The 20,079-nt window shown below is 44.3% G+C and overlaps 1 protein-coding gene across 2 annotated transcripts in view; it reads left to right on the top strand.

The window, feature by feature from the left end:
• LOC143292849 (uncharacterized) overlaps positions 1-20,079 on the top strand; it is a 290,755-nt gene that overhangs the window by 131,670 nt on the left and 139,006 nt on the right. For both annotated transcript variants that reach the window (XM_076603474.1, XM_076603475.1), the window contains exons 76-89: positions 812-997; positions 2,163-2,300; positions 3,040-3,228; positions 4,002-4,133; positions 4,471-4,656; positions 5,203-5,337; positions 6,970-7,161; positions 7,939-8,070; positions 10,356-10,544; positions 10,997-11,113; positions 11,507-11,695; positions 11,953-12,084; positions 16,003-16,191; positions 16,741-16,881. In XM_076603474.1, coding sequence (XP_076459589.1) covers positions 812-997; positions 2,163-2,300; positions 3,040-3,228; positions 4,002-4,133; positions 4,471-4,656; positions 5,203-5,337; positions 6,970-7,161; positions 7,939-8,070; positions 10,356-10,544; positions 10,997-11,113; positions 11,507-11,695; positions 11,953-12,084; positions 16,003-16,191; positions 16,741-16,881 — 2,247 coding nt within the window. The remainder of the gene's footprint in view (positions 1-811; positions 998-2,162; positions 2,301-3,039; positions 3,229-4,001; positions 4,134-4,470; positions 4,657-5,202; positions 5,338-6,969; positions 7,162-7,938; positions 8,071-10,355; positions 10,545-10,996; positions 11,114-11,506; positions 11,696-11,952; positions 12,085-16,002; positions 16,192-16,740; positions 16,882-20,079) is intronic.

Genomic DNA, 20,079 nt, shown 5'->3' with positions numbered 1-20,079 from the left:
CTGTGATTTATGTTGTTCAGAAAATAGGTTGAAATTATTCTGCATTGGCTGTGGTATATGTCACCCTGGTGCCTTGTTCTGTATGTGTCATGTAATATGTTACCATATTATCGTATTATGTGCCTGTGGTGTATGGCAAACATGTCTTATGAACAGCAGTGCCGATCTGTGTTGGAGCGGGAGGAAATGTGTTCTCGTTGTTTATTTTGTCAGGTTATTTCATTCAATTGTTGTGTTTTACACAAACATAATAAAAGCTTTCAAGGCCTGATAAGCGTGTTGGGTTTATGTGAAGGATAGGCATTCACTCCGCTTTTTTTCGCAGCAGATGCGGTGCGGCGTATATGGATGTGTCTGCATGGTCGGACATCTCTTTGAAACTGAAACTAAAACGTACGCTAGTGTTATTGATATGAGAAGCAAAATCACGCCACATGTAACCAGTTAATGCAACACATTTTTTCTGTTTCATCTGGCCTCTCAGATCGGCATTGAATCCCTATTTTTTGTTCAAACGAAGCCGCTTATTTCAGCATTGTGACACCAACATTCCACCGTTAGACACGTTTGAGAAGAAACCAATCTTTGACAGAAACCCCAGGATTGGTACACCTATAAAAGATTTATTGATGCTGGCTATCTGTTTAAGTTATCTTTAAGGAGCTGTTCTCCGCGCTTACCGTACAAGACTATAGTTGAGTCCAGTCTTTCTGAGAAAGATATCTTCCAGTGACGTATCCTTCAGCCTGTCTTACGAAAGCCGGTCAAAATCGACAGGGCATAAAGCAAGATGACATGACTGACATTTCAGATCCGCATTCGAGCCCGTGACAGTGGCACTCCGTTCAAGTTCAACACGACGGTGTGCATCCTGACCATTACACGGAACTTCCAGCCTCCTGTGTTCCGGGATCAGCAGTACACCACAGTTGTCCCCGAGACCTTCCCCCTGGGCAGTGTCCTGCTCACGGTCACTGCCACTGACGCCGACCCCCTGGTCAGTGTGAACGAATTTTATTATTCCATCTCAGTTTTAGACAGTGTGCTGAACAAAAAGTATGACAGTGGTTCGTATCCTGAGCGCTAGAAACCTGATGTTGATAATGTGTGTTAGAGAAGCAGGTTGATTACACACTGTTGTACACCCCTGGCCACACCCATCACTGCTGACGTCCTGTCCGTGGCCAGTCAGTGGCAGCTCGCAGCGATAAGAAAGAAACCACAGCTGTCGCTGACCGGTCAGTCACACATCGTCCCCCCGCACCACGACAAAGGCCTCAGATATGCTCCCCCCCCCTCCTCTCCTCACCCCCCCACACATCCCACCCTCCCTCCCACCCACCCAGAAGGTGACAGAAACAGTTCCATACCGGCGAAATACGGCGTCAGTAGCAGCAATATGTAACTGCTCTGCAACAGTTATAAGTAACATGGAGGTCTCACTTGTGATTATGATTATTATGTAAAACGTTTAAATATATCATGTTATATTCAGTCATATCCTATCATATTGTATTACATCATATCGTATCATATATCATGGTTGGGTTGTGTACCTTGAGCATTATTGTATTATAATGAAATGCAAAAGAAATAAACTATTGTCATCATCACCATTATCATCATGGTTATTGTTGTTAGAGTTGGTGTTGTTATTGTTATCATTATTTTTGTCTAGTATCACCGATGTGAATAGACTTAAAGTCCAATAATTCAAAATAAAAATCAAATTATTCATTATGACATATCAAGAGAAAAGAAACACTGCTGTACAATAGAAGTTGTGTGCAGCAGATATTATGATTGAAATGGAAGTTGATCACTCGCTGTGGTTCCACGTTAGTATACACTAAATTTAGATTGTAGGTTTTTTCATTGAGGTTGATGTACGCTATTGTTCTCCATTTGAAAGTTTAAGTTTAAGATGATGATGCACCGTTCTACATTTGCACACTAAAATCGGTATATAACACGACTATACACCGTTGCTGCTCGTTTGCAGACACCATGTTCTTATTGCAGGTCGATAATGAACTATTGATCTGCTTATATGCTGTATGCTGCAGACCCTAAGGTGAGAATGAAGTTGGTCACACAATGTTCTACATGTAAGCTGTAAGCCAGTTTTGGGATGCTAAAGTCCGAATGGTATGTGCTGACAGGCACCAAACAACGTGGTCCGTTATGAGATCACAGCCGACGCGGCAGACAAGGAGTGCTTCCTTCTCAATGACGTCACTGGCAACGTGCTTCTCCGACGCTCTCTGCTCTACGAGCCCTGCCGAGCTTCTGCATTCAATGTGAGTGATTGCTTTTACCTTCCAAACATTATGTCCGTTGTACACAGGGAACACTGCACAAAATAATCAATCGATCACTAGTCATATTTTATCAATCAGTTTATCTGTTAGTTAATCAATCAGTCAATCACTTAACAATCTTTCAGTCAAATAGATATGCAAGCAAGAAAGCGCAGTCAATCACTTAACAATCTTTCAATCATATAGATATGCAAGCAGGACAGCGATTCGATGTTTCAATATAACAAGTGCATATTTATTTAGCCTCGCCGTGTTGTACAATACAGACAGTTTGTGACAGCTTGTAAATTTTACATGCTGATTCTTTGTATTAAGTCAAGACTGTGTAAGCCACTAGAAATATACCTGGTGAAGATATTGTGGGTATTTATATCCAGCATAGCACTTTGTTTTTCGTTTCTTTTTTTTTTTTCTTCTTTTTTTTCTTTTTTTGTCGTCTTCATTCTTTATGAATATGTAAGGGATAAACATTCATATCTAGCATTGCAGGTGGGGTTTTTCTTTCTTTTCTTTTCGTCATTTTGTACTTAAAAATCAACAACAACAACAACAACAGAAAACAACAAAAACAAATGCAGTATTCAACGCAGAACATGCCTATCTAGTGATTAATTTAAAAGCGAAATTCAAGTAATGTTCCCTGCAACAACTCAGTGTTTACAACAACATTTACAAGTGCGTCACGGGCCTAATACTCAGTGTTGACACTTGTCCACAGATGCTCGTGATAGCCCGTGACCTGGGCACCCCTCAGCTGTCCAGTGTTCAGGCGAACGTGACGGTGGTGGTGTCACGAAACCTGTTCCCGCCAGAGTTCCTGAGCCTGCCCTACATCACCAGTCTGGAGGAGAACGCTGCTGTGGACCGTCTGGTGTACAGTGTCAGCACGCGGGATCTGGACTCCACAGTCAGTGCTTGCTTCGTTTTATTGTCGTAGTGGTGGTGGTGGTGGTGGTGGTGGTTGTCTTTGACGTTCTGTGATGGTGGTTGTGTCATCATTGTTTTACATTTTATTGCTTTTGTCCTTGTCTTTTTCTGTTGAGTTTGCTTGTTTTATCATCAACATTGATACTGCGATCCTGGAATGATTTTCGGCTGTTTGTTTAAATTTACTTTTTATTTTTTGTTGTTGTTTGTTTGTTTCAGCTTGTGTTTCTAAACACATTTACAATAGAATAGTGTCACTCACGATCGCAAATTTCAACACTCGCTGAATAAGACCCGTATTTCATGCAGGCGTACCAAAATTTATACACAGTGCCAATCAAGTCTTTTGATTCCTTAACCTCTGTCTTTCTGGTTTTGTTGTTGTGATGACAGTGTAGCGGTTGGACAATGGCTTAAAGATACACATTTTCTATGAGCACAGAAAAAGAGAGAGTTCGTGAATGTGCGTGTGTGAGTGATAGAGAGATGAAAGTATGTGTGTTTAAGTGCCTGCACTCGCATGTGTACTTGCAGTCTTCATTCAGTAGGAATTATATAAAATGTTAAACTAGTTTTGCTTGGTTGTCTGAAAACACAAGTGTTGTCAAATATTAAAGAAGTTTGTCCGAGAACAAATCAGTTAAATCAACTATTACACAGGTTTTGCTGGAGTGTCTCTGAACTTAACACGAAATGTGTTAAAATGTAACGGGAACACCAACGCTGATACATATCTCATGTTTATATATGCAGTCTCCTTTCAACGAGGTGACACTGTCGATCATCGGCGATGACTCCGCCACCAGTTTCTTCAACATCAACGCCCAGAACGGCGACATCACCCTGGCCAGAAGCATTCTGACTGACACAGAAACTTCCTATCGAGTAAGGCTCTGAATTGTTTCTTCTTCCTCCTTTGATACTTTGTTGTGTTTGGGTTTACTTGTTTTGGGTTGTTGGTTTTGTTTTGTTTTTGTTTGTTTGTTTGTTTTTTTGTTGTTGTTTTTGTTTCACACTTTATCAGTTAAAGAAAAACAGGGTAGATATTTGCTGGAAGAGCTTAACTTAAGGAACAATGTGTAGGGTGCGATAAAAGACAGTCTAGTATTAAAAAAAAGTTTACACCCTTTTATTTGTTGAAGTATGGTAGTAGGTGTGTATTCAACGACGCCATTTCAGTTAGCTGTGCAGCAGCAGTCGTAATCCCAACGTACACTTGCAGGTGCGAGTTCTGGCACAAGATGGCGGCACCCCGGCTCTGACTGCCACGGCCACTGTGAACGTGCAGGTGCGACGTAACTTGTTCTCCCCGCAGTTCTCACAGCTGCTGTACGAAACCACCATCCTGGAAACTCAGGACCTGGGGGTGGAGATCCTCAGGGTCAACGCCACGGACGCCGATACCAAGGTAAGGGGTGTGTGGGCGTGGGTGTTCACGGGCACGCGTATTACAGCAGTCGAATACTGGCAGCTCTTATTTTCTATTTACTTGTTTGATATTTTTTGTATTTTATTTTCTTTTATATTGTTATTTATTTACTTTATACAATTCTAATGAGGGGGTTTGCTGGTTAGAATAAATTTGTTTTGAAGATAGACATGCTAATCGAGAATATGAAAATAAACCATTGTTTTAAGTGTTCGTGAATAGAATTACATGTAAGACATATTCGTACATCATGTTATAATATCGATTCTTTTGCAACTTTCCTGTGGACCTTACGAAGTGACCGCACTTTTATTCATTGACTGATCTTTAGACATATGATTTTGTTCATTTGAATAGGATTTCACAACTAACTGTTTTAGATAAAATAATATATATTGAGCAGCCGTAGCTACAAGGAACGTATTTGGGGGGAAACAAGAAAAGGAAAGAACGAATCTGACCAAAAAACGTGCCCTATTAGAAAGAAAGGGTTCAGTGTATGACGCAGCTTGGCTTGTTCCCCAGAGCCCCTACAACATCGTACGCTACGAGACCGTGGGCCAGTCGTCCCAGAGTTACTTCACCGTCAACAGTGTGACAGGTGTGGTGTCTGCTCAACGCGCTCTCACTCTGGACCAGTCAGCTATCACCCAGTACTCGGTGAGTCACGTGGTTAGGGCTGTGACGTTTCGGGGTGGGAGAGGCCTCCATACAGTCTTGTCAAGCTTTGTGTATCGTACTGTTTGTTAGCTCAAACCAAGGTGAGCTGGATGATTATGCTCGTGGACACATTTCAACTTCTACATTTAAAGAATTCGTTATAGAAATTAGTTTATTGTCAGCTCATCACCCAAAAAAGACACAGGGTACATACAGTTCAATTGCTTCTGCCTGTGCATTTCTAAAGAAGCAGGAATTCAATATTAAGTCCAATCTATGTGATAAGAAACTCTAGGGAGAGTTGGGCAGTACAATGTCTTGAGAGAAGAAGCCCCCCTCAGTCAAGTGTTTCGGCCCTTAACTCCTTACACTCTAAGGGGGCCGGCCCACACCCAGGTCATGACTCCTGGATGCCCTTGTATTGCCGCCTTGTTTTCTTTTTTTTTCCTGGTCCTCAGCAGGTTCGAACCCACGCCTCCAGGGTGGTCGCCACTTCAGATCTGAGTCATCTTTTCTGCCAGACGTTTTAACCACTGAGCCATCGTACGCCTAGTTTGAGTTGGAAAATTTTATCCTTATGAAGTTTACTTTCATTCCTTCTCGACCAGATCCAGTTGGAACTCTTTTCTGCTGCTTCTGCCATTGCCTTGAGAGCCCATGTCCTCTCTCTGCCAGAAATTGATAGCTGTTTCATGAGGCTGTAGGCAGATGCACCCACAAACCCTCTTGCCCCAATCGCTATGGCGAGGACTTTGGTTTGGGAAGCCAGATTATCCCAGGCTGCTGGCTAGACTAGCATACTTCTCGATCTTGTAGATATGGGCTTCCTCCATTCTGCTTTCGTATGGCACAGTAAGCTCAATCAGAATCACTTGTTTCGTTGCCTTGGAGTGGAGTACCATGTCAGGTCTCATGCCGCTCTTGCTGATGATTTCCGGGTGTTTCTTCCCCTCAGGTAGGTCAACTGTGCATTCCCAATCTTCGGCACCATCAATAAGCCCACGTTTCTATGCTTTAGAAACTTTGGATGCTGGTCCTGGCCAGACTTTATTGCCTTCTGCCGAGCGGAACTCTACTGGAACTTCTGGTGGGGTTGGTGCTCCTTGGACAGTGCTCACCACGTGTGCAATTTCTTTTAGCACTTGGTTGTGGCTCCATGTGTACCGTCCTTGGCTCAACGCCGCTTTACATGAGCTGAGGACATGTTCCACTGTTTGTTTGCCATGGCAGAGTGGGCACGCAGGGTCATCTGCTTTCCCCCCATTTCACCAAGTTTGTATTCGAGGGAAGGAGGCCATACACAGATCTTAGGATGAAGCTGATCCTCAGAGGGGCCATGTTCCACATGTCGCTCCAGCTGAGGCTCCTTTGGAGTGCATTTTCCCATGTTGTCCACTGCCCTTGCTGGACTGCCTTCTGGACTCTTTTGTCATCCTCTTCCTTCTTGATCTCTTCTATGATCTATGCTAAATGCCTAGACATATTTATTGGGGAAAAAAACGATGAAAAGGTCTTAGAAGTGATATTATTATGAGCTGAAAACGCGCTTTTCATTTTTCCGAAACATTTCCATGAGGCTCTCTTGAGTGTAGTAACAACAGTCTCACGGTTTACACAAACTGCTGTTTTCAGATGACAGTGAGGGCCTATGATCTGGGTACGCCCCGCGCGGAGAGTCCCCAGTTTGCCACAGTTCGAATCAACGTCATCCGTAACGACAACTGCCCCGTCTTCAGCAACCTGCCCAATGACGTCACCATCCCCCAGACCACCAACCAGTTCACTGTCATCTACAACGTCACTGCCTTTGACAGCGATCCTACCGTGAGTGAAAGTTGCGCTGCTTTGTGTGATATGGAACTACACAAAAAGGCACTGTATGTTGTCGTCTGTTTCTTTGTTTTAGTGGTGTTTTTTTAAAGTTATTTTTCTTTATATTTCTTGTGGGAGGCGATGGGGGAAAGTGCATAGTCTCATTCAGTTATGAGTAGAACTTCTTATCTCACATTTGGCACTATGTTCTGTTGCATTCCGTTACAGGTTTTGTGAATTATTTGGTGGTAATTAATATTTCAGTGTCAACAAAAGCCGTTCTCTAATTTGCTTAGAATGACCATAACATAATGCTGACTCAGTGAGTGTTTGTTTGATAATCTAAACCAATTTAAAAGGAGACAACACGTAATGAAGTGGTTTTCAAGTTCGAATATTTCACCAATATTTTGAACTTTCTTTCTCTCTGTGTCTGTATTAGTTCATTGTGGCACTTATCCATTTTGCCTTTTCCCCTGGTGTGATTTACTGCTTTTCTGGTGAGCCTGCAGACAGTTATCTGAACTATGAAGAATGGGACAACTTGTTGACAATTATGTAACCTGAGGCATAGTTTACTACTAACGAACCTATAGACATTTGTCTGAACTATGAACATGTTAATTACATAACTGTGAAGCATAGTTTACTTATGAACCTGTAGACCTTTGTGTGAACCGTCAGAGAGGGACGTTCCCAGTCCGTTTACAGAACATTATTTAACATAATTGGGCACACAGAACTGAGTAATGTTGTCCCTCTAGGATAAACTCGTGTTTGTGCGAACAGGGTAGCTTCAGCACGTTGACGTATGACATCATTGGTGACGACAACGCCCCCGTGTACTTTGCTATCAACTCCGTCACGGGACAAGTGACCGCCAGGACCGGACTGTTCTCCGACGTTCAGACCATTTACCGCGTGAGTCGTGCGTCAGTGTCTGTAGAACTATACACTCTGTGTCCAGGGCACTCCAGTACGTTTGCACGTGTTCGCATACACGACATGCTCATGAATTAAAACGCGCACTTCCAAACACACATACTTTATGTGTCTCTCTGTGTCTGTGTGTCTCTCTTCCTCTCTCTCTCTCTCTCTCTCTCTCTCTCTCTCTCTCTGGTATATATATATATATATATATATATATATATGTGTGTGTGTGTGTGTGTGTGTGTGTGTGTATTAGTGGGTGGTGTGTGTGTGTGTGTGTGTAGTGTTGTCACGACCCCCTTAGGGAAGAGGTCGAGAGCCTAACACCCCTCCCAATTTGTCAGACAACACAAACACAGAATACAGATATTTCTCTTCTACACATTTTTTTTTCTCTTCTGCTCTCTTTCACAAGCGCTCAGGCGGAAGTCATAAATTAAATATTTGGGTTCTGATTTACGCACGCAACCATACACACACAGCTTATACTTGAAAAAAACAACAATAAAACACATATACTATAAGTACAAAAAACGACCAGAAGTCGCTCACACAGTTTTTTTTTCCCCCACACACACACACATACACAAGGAAAAAACGACAACCCCAAACCCAGACCGGCACACAGATGTTCGCGCTTATAGTGCAGCGGCTTTGCTGGCTTCAGGAAGCTTTCCTCTTGAAAGAAAAGAAAACATTGACACACGGCTCCAGACAAACGTCGGCGGACACGTGGCGTAGAAGTCTGACCAAAGGCACGAACCTTCAATCGAAGGACCAGGTTCCAGGACTCGGGATAAAGTGAAGGCAAAGTGCCAGGCAAAGGCCCAGACTGCAAATCAAAAGGCCCGAAACCCAGGACACCAGTCACAGGACAGGAGGGGACGAAGACCCAGGACACCAGTCACAGGACAGGAGAGGACGAAGACCCAGGACACCAGTCACAGGACAGGAGGGGACGAAGACCCAGGACACCAGTCACAGGACAGGGCGGGACGAAGACCCAGGACAGCAGTCACAGGACAGGAGGGGACGAAGACCCAGGACACCAGTCACAGGACAGGAGAGGACGAAGACCCAGGACACCAGTCACAGGACAGGAGGGGACGAAGACCCAGGACACCAATCACAGGACAGGAGGGGACGAAGACCCAGGACACCAGTCACAGGACAGGAGGGGACGAAGACCCAGGACACCAGTCACAGGACAGGAGGGGACGAAGACCCAGGACACCAGTCACAGGACAAGAGGGGACGAAGACCCAGGTCGCCAGTCTAAAGGCCCGGGACCCAGGACACCGCGAGAGCTGCCACAGGTAGCGTACACCAACGACTACCACAAAGAAACGACGACGAAGACACACAGAATTGGCTCCAATGGAGGACAGGCGGCCCGCACTTCAAATGGTGCCAAGACTTCGGGGAAGCTACCCCACCAATTCCGGAGACCACCCGGAAACTATGGCAGTCGGGCTGCAAAAGCCTCGAATATTGTTGCAGCCCAACAATATTTCACACATGCTCAGGTGAAATGAGTAACATGCACGTGGCTCGTGCGCAGTCCGAGAACTCTACCCGAACTGAAGGCTGAAAGGAGGAGGAAAAGTGAAAGGAGAGTGTGGAGAAAAAACGAAGACGGGACACACACGCGCCAACTGCCAGTTTTGACGGCAAGTGTGTTACTCGCGACCGTTGTGTACAGATGTGAGTGATGTTCTGTCTCTCATTTTGACGCTTTGTTATACTTGTAGATTATACATGTGTTGAGTATAACAAAAATTTATATGCGTATATGTTTGTGTGACTCTTAGAACAATATGTGTAAGCTGGCCAAAGTGTTGAAAAATAAAAATTCCTTCCTTCCTTCCTTCCATCTCTCTTAAACGATGAATAAAGTATCATTCATTCGCATTCATATTTTCTCTCTCTCTCTCTCTCTCTCTCTCTCTCTCTCTCTCTCTCTCTCTCTCTCTCTCTCTCTCTCTCTCTGTCTGTTGTCACGGGCAGAAAGGCCTAAACAATAAACCATGCAGACTTCAGACTTCTCTGTCACACACACACACACACACACACACACACACACACACACAAACGCGCGCGCACACACACACACACGCACGCACGCACACGTATGCAATGTACACGAGTACCTGCGCATACATACACATCTATTTTTTTCAAAGTCACTTTTGTGTCTTTTTCTCACCACCATCTATGCATGTCACGCCACAGGCACCGCCCTCGTGATCACCTCACTGCTGTCGTGTTCTGTTCAGTTACGTGTGCGGGCCACGGACGGAGGGTCTCCTGCCTGTGAACGCTTCGAGCTGTTGACGATCCAAGTACGGCGCAACGAGTTCACCCCACAGTTTGTGCCCAGTGAGAACTTTGCAGTCACCATCCTGGAGATTCAGTCTGTGCAGGTCCCCATCATCCGTATTCAGGCCACTGACAGCGACATCAACGTGAGTGACCTCCCCCTCCCCACCCACCCCCCCAGCCCCCACGCCCCCCATCCCCCGCCCCTCAGTCTGTCTTCTGTGGCTGTGTGTCTATCTGTCTATCTCTCTCTTTCAATCCACCATCCTCATCTTTCTCTATTTATCTCCCTATTTTTTGTTTCTCTTTTCTTTCTTTCCCGTCACCCCCATCCCCCTTCCTTTCGTTTCCGCTCTATACCCCTTCTCTTTCCCTGCTTTCATTTTCCCCTCTTACTTTTTTCCTTGGCTCTTTCACAAATCTTTCTATTCCGTTCAATCTTTAATCCGTGGAGGCCCACTTGTATTGGTGTGAAAATGTCCGTTCAGTAGATGTCTGTCCAAGCATCATATTACCTACATTTTATGTTAACAAATATAGTTGTTGTTGTTGTTGTTATTAATACCATTCATTCTTATCTTTTCCCTTGTCTTGCCAGGCTCCAAACAACGTGGTGAACTACGGACTGACCTCAGACCGTTTCACCATTGACAGCAACACCGGCGATGTCTACTTGAGGAGCTCTCTGATCGGCACCACAGAAAATCTCTATGAGGTACACAGAAGTTCGTTCATATTTTCAGATTTCGTCTGTATGTGTGTGTGCGCGCGCGCGTTTGTGTGTGTGTGTGTGTGTGTGTGTGTGTGTGTGTGTGTGTGTGTGCCTTTACTGGTTGTTTATCGCGGGGTCAACAGCCTGGTGTGCCATCGTAAGTACGTCTTTCGGTAACATGCTAGAAGCTAGTGTGCACTGTTAGTGAATTGTAACAGCCATTGCTTTTCTTTCTAAAGGTTTGGTTTAAACAGAATTTTTATGCAGGAAAAGATAGTAAAGCAGATTAGAGTTTTTTTCTGGCATCTGTTCTTGTTCACTGTGATATTGCTAGATATGAACCTGTATTCATGTAGATTTGCGCGCACACAAAAATGGCAATTTGTGTATTTTCAGATTCCTCTGCGAGCCTTTGACAGAGGCGAACCATCGTTGGTGAATACGACTGGAGTTTTACGGGTGACTGTGCTGAGAAACCAGGTGCCCCCAGTCTTCCAGAACGAGCCCTACCAGCGTACCCTGAGTCAGAACACCTTGTCTGGAACCTCTGTGGCTGTGGTGCTGGCCACTGATGATGACACTTCTGTGAGTGTACATTCTGGACTGTTCTTGTTTGTCTCCCTGTAAAAATGAAAGACGGTAACATAGACAACAGAAGAAGAGAAAGAAAGATCGTTCTCACAGTCTTAAGTGACCCTTCCAGTCAGTTAAGTTTTATTAAACAGAATAAGGCTGAAATATTATCCCCTCTCCGGTTGTTCAGCCGAGAGTTGTAGGCCTATAATTCATTGAAGAATGACAAGCGTATATGCACACTGACGGTTTTTGCCGGTGATTTCCAGGCGCCATTCAACACGGTACAGTACAGCATCATCGGTGATGACTCCTCGCCTTCATTCTTCAATATCAACCCCACCACTGGCACCATCTTCCTGTCCCAGTCCATCGCCACCGATTCTGCCGACAGATATCGCGTGAGTGCTTCATAATTCACGCACATGTACAAAAATATGTCATGTCATATAGTAGATATTGCCCTGATGATGGTGTGCGTCGAATGTCATCAGGAAACCATACATGCATCAATTCTCTCTGTTTGTCTGTCTGTTAGTATGCATCTCTCTCGATCTCTCTCTCTCTCTCTCTCTCTTTCTTTATCTCTCTCTCTCTCGAGAGAGAGAGAGAGAGAGATATCCGATTTATTTAAATTCGTATATTAAATGTATTGAATATTGGCTGAAATTGACTATCTTATAAGAGGTTGTTTTTTTAAGATAATAATGGCAAAAAGACGTGGGCAACGAATGTTCATCAGTGTATAAATTCTTATGGTTTTTCATTTGTGTAGGATAATCAGGGGATTGAAGATATTGCAGGGTATTTTTGAGTGCTTTAGACAATGAATTATAGAATGCAGGTAGCAAGACTGGCATGATCACATGCAAACCAGTGGTAGATTTGAACAGTTTAGACATTTCAAAACATCGCATGTCATTGAACCCTGCATTGAGTTGGTATTGAACAGATAAATAAATTGTGCACTGATAGAATTTAGATTTGGTGTTTATGATATTGCTACTCATTGTTTCAGGTACAGTAATTTAAACGAACCAGTGTATACTTGTCATTCATGTAACCAGGGTCAGGGAGATGAGCTGCATTTTGTGTTATGTTGCCCTACCTTGAGTGATCTCAGACAAAAACTAATTAAACCAAAATATTATAAAGATCCATCTAATTTCAGTTTGCTCATATCAAACATGTCTACCCTGTATAGCCATATATATATATATATATATATATAGAGAGAGAGAGAGAGAGAGAGAGAGAGAGAGAGAGAAGCATTGAAGAGATTGCAAAATGCTTCGTCGTGGATCTTGTTGAACATTTACGTTAGCCATTTTTGGTTGGTTTGTGTTGTTGACTCATTGTGTCGTGTTAATTTTATTTTTTGTATCCTTCTTTAATGTTACCCCCTTCAGTAATGGGCTATGACCTTTATCTGAATGAAAATATATATATATCTTCTCTGTCCTTCAAGGCTTGATTTTTTTTTATGATAAAGACCTTTTCATGCACAAAACATTTCGTGGTAATGCTCCATCTTCTTTTGTAAATATGTTCAGTTTTATTGATTCTCAATAGTCGCATAGAGTTAACCTTGCCTTTTTTGTCATTCTTTGATGTTTTCATTATTTTCTTATGAATCAATCCAAATTTTGGCACCACTGTAACAAAAGATGTGTTAGAATAGAATAGAATAGAATATGTCCTTTTTACCAAGTGTACCAGGAACATAAATCGAAAATTATACACACAGATACAGTAGAAATTTGGATACAAACAAGTGCATATCAGTATAAAATCTTGTGCATACTCAAACATGCACGCACTGCACACACACACACACACACACACACACGTTTGAACAGAAGCCGCATATTACATGTGGATGGGGCTGATGGCTAGATCTTCAGGTAGATGGTTGTTGATTGCAGAGTTCTATTTATCATACTGGATTTGTTGGAGAGACAGGGCATATTGACTGCTTTGGGAAAAAAGCTATTGGCGAAGCGATTCGTTTCGTCCTTATACTTCTGTACCGTCGACCAGAGGGGAGCATCTCGAAAATCCCAAAGGCTGGATGTGATTTGTCCTGGCTGAATGATTTTGCTTTTTTGAGTAGCCGCTTATAATATATGTCTTCTCGAGAAGGTAGATCAGCCCCTGGTATCTTGGTGGCAGTTTTTTACGATTCTGTTAAGGGCTGCAATTTCTGCCTTGGAAATGTTTCCGTACCAAACAGTAATCGTGAAGGTTAGCACACTTTCAATGACTGCTCTGTGGAAATCAACCATGATTTCTTTTTTAAATCCGAACTTTTTGAGGCGCCGAAGAAAGTACAGGCACTTTTGTGCTTTCTTAACAATTATTCCGTATTTATCTCTCATTTCAAATCGTTGGAAATGATCAGTCCGAGAAATTTAAAGTGGCTGATGATCTCTACTTGCTTGTCTTTAATGACAAGTGGTAAGGGGTCAGATCTGGTCTTCCTGAAATCTAAAATTGATTCTTTTGTTTTTGATACTTTGAGTTCTAAGTTGTTTTGATCACACCAGCTGACAAGTTCTAGTACTTCTTCCCTATATTTTGACTCATAACTGTTCGTAATTAGCCCTTCTAGAGTCGTATCGTCGGCAAACTTAACTATGGTGTTACATTCAGTTTGAGTTGCACAGTCATGTGAGTAGTGAGTACAACAGTGGGGATAGAACATATCCCTGTGGGGTGTCTATGTTGAAAATGCATATGGAAGAGGTGAGGTCACCAACTTTAACAACTTGCGGTCTGCATCTTAGAAAATTTAGGATCCATGTACAAATTGATTCAGGCAGCGAGAGGTCTTTCAGTTTAAAACATAGTTTTGAATGCAGAGCTGTAGTCAATGAAAAGGATCCTGGCATAGCTGTTAGTATTTTCGAGATGTCTGAAGACGTGGTGGAGACCTATGCTAATGGCGTCTTCAACTGATCTGTTAGCTCTATAGGCGAACTGAAAGGGATCAAAAGATGGAGGAATGCAGGTTTTTAGGAACTGTAGAATCAAGCGTTCAAATGTTTTCATTACGACTGATGTTAAGGCTACGGGACGATAATCATTAAGACAACTAGGCTGTGCTTTTTTTTAGAACAGGAATGATTGTTGATTGATGATGATTCAGTATTCATGAAACTGTTATCTCTTTCTTCTCCCATCTCTGTCTCTCTCTCTCTCTCTCTCTCTCTCTCTCTCTCTCTCTCTCTCTCTCTCTCTCTCTCTCTCTCTCTCTCTCTCTCTCTCTGCTACTTTCTATTTTGTACCACTCTTCCATTATCCATGTGCACGTACACTGTCCCTCCCCCTATCATATCTCTCTCTCTCTCTCTCTCTCTCTCTCTCTCTCTCTCTCTCTCTTTCTCTGTATGTGTGTGTGTGTCTCTCTCTCTCTTTCTCTCCCTATTTCTCTATTTCTCTCGCTCTCTCTCTCTCTCTTTCTGTCTGCTACTTTCTCTTTTTTGTACCACTCTTTCATTATCCGTGTGCATATACACTACCCCTCTCCTTATCATCTCTCTCTCTCTCTCTCTCTCTCTCTCTCTCTCTCTCACACACACACACACGCACACGCACACGCACACACACACACACACACACTCACTCACTCACTCACTCACTCACTCTCTGTCTCTCTGTCTCTGTCTCTCTCTGTCTCTCTCTCTCCCTGACTGTAGATTCCTCACCACCTGCCCTCCCTTCTTTAATCCCACCAGTAATAGCAGCAGTCCTAGTGGTGTGGTTTTCTTCGATCGAAAGAGACCCAACACTATGCACCGTTCTTCATGTCCGCCAATACAGAGAGTCCGTGAGGGTGTGGGTTCGAATCCCGCTCTCGCCCTTTCTCCTAAGTTTGACTGGAAAATCAAACTGAGCGTCTAGTCTTTCGGATGAGACGATAAACCGAGGTCCCGTGTGCAGCACGCACTTGGCGCACTGAAAAAGAACCCATGGCAACGAGAGTGTTGTCCTCTGGCGAAATTACGTAAAATGAAATCCACTTTCATAGGTACACAAATATGCAAACATGCACTCAAGGCCTGACTAAGCGCGTTGGGTTATGCTGCTGGTCAGGCATCTGCTCAACAGATGTGGTGTAGCGTGTATGGATTTGTCCGAACGCAGTGACGCCTCCTTGAGAAAGTGAAACTGAAACTCATGTCCGGCCTTTGTCCACACATCCCCTTTACACTGTTACAACACAGCCCGACCCGCCGAGTGGCTGAGCGTGCAGTGGATGCTGCCTCAGACAAATCTGTATGACATACTTCAAGGTCGATCTTGTGTCGTGACTGCAGATCCGCGTGCAAGCTCAGGACGGCGGCAGTCCTCGCCTGTCGGACACCACAGTGGTGGTGGTGGATGTGGAGCGGAACCTGCTGGCCCCAGTGCTGAACAATAACAACTATGCCATCACCATTCTGGAGACCCGGGCTGTGGGCACCCCTGTGGGCATCCGTGTCGTTGCCACCGATGCTGACACTACGGTGAGAGTGTATGTGTGCGAGCGTGCCTGGAGAGTTTGTTTTTCTTGTTTGTTTGTTTGGGTTTTTTTTTTTTTGTTTTGTTTTGTTTTGTTTCTTTGTATGAGGAGAGTGAAGCTGAAAAGGGCTGCGAAGTTTGTGGATGTATAGGATTCGTGATCACGTGGAAGTGTCTGTGTGTGTGTGTGTGTGTGTGTGTGTGTCTGTGTGTGAGTGAGAGAGAGAGAGAGAGAGAGAGAGAGGGTGGGGGGAAGAGGGAGTTGAGCGTGATTTCCAAAATACTTCAAGGCTGTGTGACATGGATATGGCCTAAAACTGATATTTATGTGTAGAGTCATGCTGATAGGTATGTGCAGAAATGAGTATTTATTCATGTATGAATTGAATGGGTGAAATTACGTGCCACGAACTGAATGTCTAAATGTTGCATGCGCACACGTGTCTGTTAGTATGCATCTTCTTCGGGTTGGTTTTTTTTTTCTTTGTTTTTGTTATATAAAAAGATCATCTGTGATATTTACATTAAAAGCAATGTTCACCTCGTGTGTTCAGAGCCCCAGCAACCTGGTACGCTACAACCTGGTGGGAGACGCTGACGATGAATTCTACTTCTCCATTGACTCTGTGACTGGCGAGATCCTGGTCCGCAGATCCCTGGTGTCGAATGCCAACCGAAACATCACCATCTTTTCGGTCAGTTCCAACACTGTTTTCCCTTTCCGAGGAATAGAAAAGCATGTGTTATGTTCTCACGCTCATCTTACAGATATTAGTTTTGTCTTTGTGGGGGGGGTTTTTGTGGGTTTTTTTTGTTGTTTTTTTCTTCGATTTGTTAAAAGTTTTCAGTTTTGTTTCTCTCCACTTCCTCTTCCTGTAATATACGTATACACATCTTCTGTGGGTGTGTGTGCGTGCGTAGGATGGTATGCATGAGACTTTTTTCCAGTCACCCCATTTATGATGATAAGGTAAGCATGATTATAGATGAAAGGCCAAGGTCATTATTTAGCAAAACATAAAAGTCGGTCATGAATGACGGGCTACGGTCACAGCATGATCCCTATTAAATTTCGAGGCCACATGTTAAAGGTGAAGGTTACACGTGGCACTTCAGGCAAACAGGTTATGGGATAAAAAAAATATAAAATAAAGATGAGGTCCTGTGTGCAGTCTTCATCGATTTTGGTTCAGTCGTGGGCCACAGAAATCAGATGATTTCGAAAACACCTCGGCATCTGCCACAGAGATCACATCAGTATCAGTATCAGTAGCTCAACGAGGCGTCACTGCGTTCGGTCAAATTCATATACGCTACACCACATCTGCCAAGCAGATGCCTGACCAGCAGCGTAACCCAACGCGCTTAGTTAGGCCTTGAGAGAAAAAAAAATGAATGAATAAAATAAAATAATTAAAATAATGATAATAATAATAATATAAATAAATAATAATAATTAATTAATGAATAATAATATAAAAAATTAATCATAATAGATAAATACATAAAAATACTAATAATGATAATAATAATAATATTTATAAGGCGCAAAATCTTGATGAAGTTAACTCTAACCGCACAAAAAAAACAACTGCAGAAGTGAGAAACGGGGCCAGACAGCCATCGGATCCTATGAAGACGTACTGACCACAGTGAAGAGACGCAAACTGAAGTAGCATGGGCGCGTCTGGCGATCAGATGTTTGCCAAGACAGTCCTGCAAGGCGCAAGGTAAGGAAGAAGGAGGGGCAGGCACAGATGGAGATGGGAGGACAACATCCTATAATGGACGGGTCTGGGGTTTAGCCACGCCCCGAGACAGAGAGAGAGCTAGGAATAGGGAGAGATGGAGAGAGTCGGTTGACAGGTCATCTGTTGTGCCCCCAAGGTCGGAGACTGCTGAATAGATGAGAGGAGAGAAATAAGAAACTGCTCCTGGTGCAAACGGAAAGAACCAATACCATACTGCGAGTCACTGTCAGGAGTTCAAAGTCACAACATGATCATTATGATAAAGCTGGAGTTTTCACCCAGTTTTTATATGATTTGATACACTGATAGGTTATGTGTGTCATGTCAGATAGATATATCTGCTACTGGTAACCTGGATCCCAGTACTACCTGTCACAGGGTCGAATTGCTGGCGACTAAACCAGCACCCCCACCAGTCCTCTCAGGAGGATGGTGAGGAGGGTGGCTAGACACCCCGGTGGAATTAAATGACCCATCAAAGGGCGCCAGCTCTGGAGAGCTACCTGCGGCCACGTAGCTAAGGGAGTAAACCCTGACAGAAAATCCGGTGTGGGGCCCCTAAGGCGGTTGGATGGCAAACTTTGTCACTTTCCGGCAGCTCCTGCGGCCGCGTTGGCACCAAAACGTAACAGCCTTGCTGTTCTTTTGGATCTGTCAGCGAGGTGGAGAGGGGGGACAAGCTGCATGGGCAACAACCTGTCTTCCATATTACATTGCCCAGGCTTATATCCGTCCGTCCATCCACAAACACCTTGCACCTAAAACCTGGAGAGGACACTCCAGCTTCGCTACTAGCACTAGAGTCGGAACAACACGTGAAGCAACAGTTACTGGTTATAAGATGGCGCTCAATTGGCGTAGAGCCGACGCCAGGGGTTGCTTCTGACGGTGGGAGGGACCCTCGCGTCCCACTGGACAGCTACCGCCCGCCCAAGCTGGGCAGCCCCCAGCCAGTTTGGTGCTGTCCCGCCACGACCTGCCTTCTTCTATGGGTGTCTGAAGATTAGGAGAATATCCGACAAGCAGGTCGTTAATTTCCGCACCAGGCAAAACGAAAACTTCAAGAAACGGATCAACAATGAAACTGGCCTGATGGAATGTCCGGACAATGATGCCTGGGCTCTCCCAAGATCTGCAAGACATCAGCGACGCCAGAAAGACGGCCGTCATAAACAGCGAACTGAAGAGACTAAAATTTAATGTGGACATTGCCATTCTGCAGGAAACACGGCTGACTGACTCAGGAACACTAAAGGAGAGGGACTACACCTTCTTCTGGCAAGGAAAGAGCTCTGATGCCCAAAAAGAGTACGGAGTAGGCTTTGCAGTCAGGAACAGCCTGCTGAACATGATCAAACCAGGCAGCGGCGGTTCAGAACGACTATTGACTCTCCGCCTCAACACCTCCGAAGGTTATGTCACTCTCGTCTCGTCTCATATGCTCCAACACTGTCCGCCTCTCCAGACGCCAAGGACGAGTTCTACGAAAATCTCGCATCAACCATAAGGAACATCCCCAGGACAGAACAACTTGTTCTCCTGGGCGACTTCAATGCCAGAGTGGGTGCAGACAACGATTCGTGGCCCTCCTGTCTCGGTGCTTTTGAAGTGGGGAAAATGAATGAGAATGGACAGCGACTACTTGAGTTTTGTACCTGCCATGAACTGTGCATCGCCAACTCCTTCTTCAAGACGAAGCCCCAACACAAAGTCTCCTGGAGGCACCCGCGCTCAAAACATTTGCACCAACTGGATCTAATCCTAGTAAGACAAGCTGCCATCAAAAACCTTCTCCACACTCGCTCTTACCACAGCGCTGACTGCGACACGGACCACTCTCTGGTATGCTGCAAGATCAGACTGCAACCAAAGAAGTTCCACTGCTCAAAGAAACAAGGGAACTGTCAGCAAAATGTCTCAGCCAGACCTTGTAGAACGGTTCGCAGAGGCCTTTGAGAGAGAATTCGATGCATTGCAGCCCAGAGACTCTGCCACAGAAAGATGGGAAACGCTACCAGACACCATGCACCGCATTGCTATGGCCACCTTTGGGAAGAAGACCGCGAAGTCCCACGACTGGTTTGAGGCCAGATCATCAGAGATGACTCCCAGTATCGAGGCCAAGCCCCGTCCTCATGGTAC

The sequence above is a fragment of the Babylonia areolata genome, chromosome 18 (assembly GCF_041734735.1).
Source record: "Babylonia areolata isolate BAREFJ2019XMU chromosome 18, ASM4173473v1, whole genome shotgun sequence".
Classification (NCBI taxonomy): domain Eukaryota; kingdom Metazoa; phylum Mollusca; class Gastropoda; order Neogastropoda; family Buccinidae; genus Babylonia; species Babylonia areolata.
This window is presented reverse-complemented; position numbering and strand designations above follow the sequence as displayed.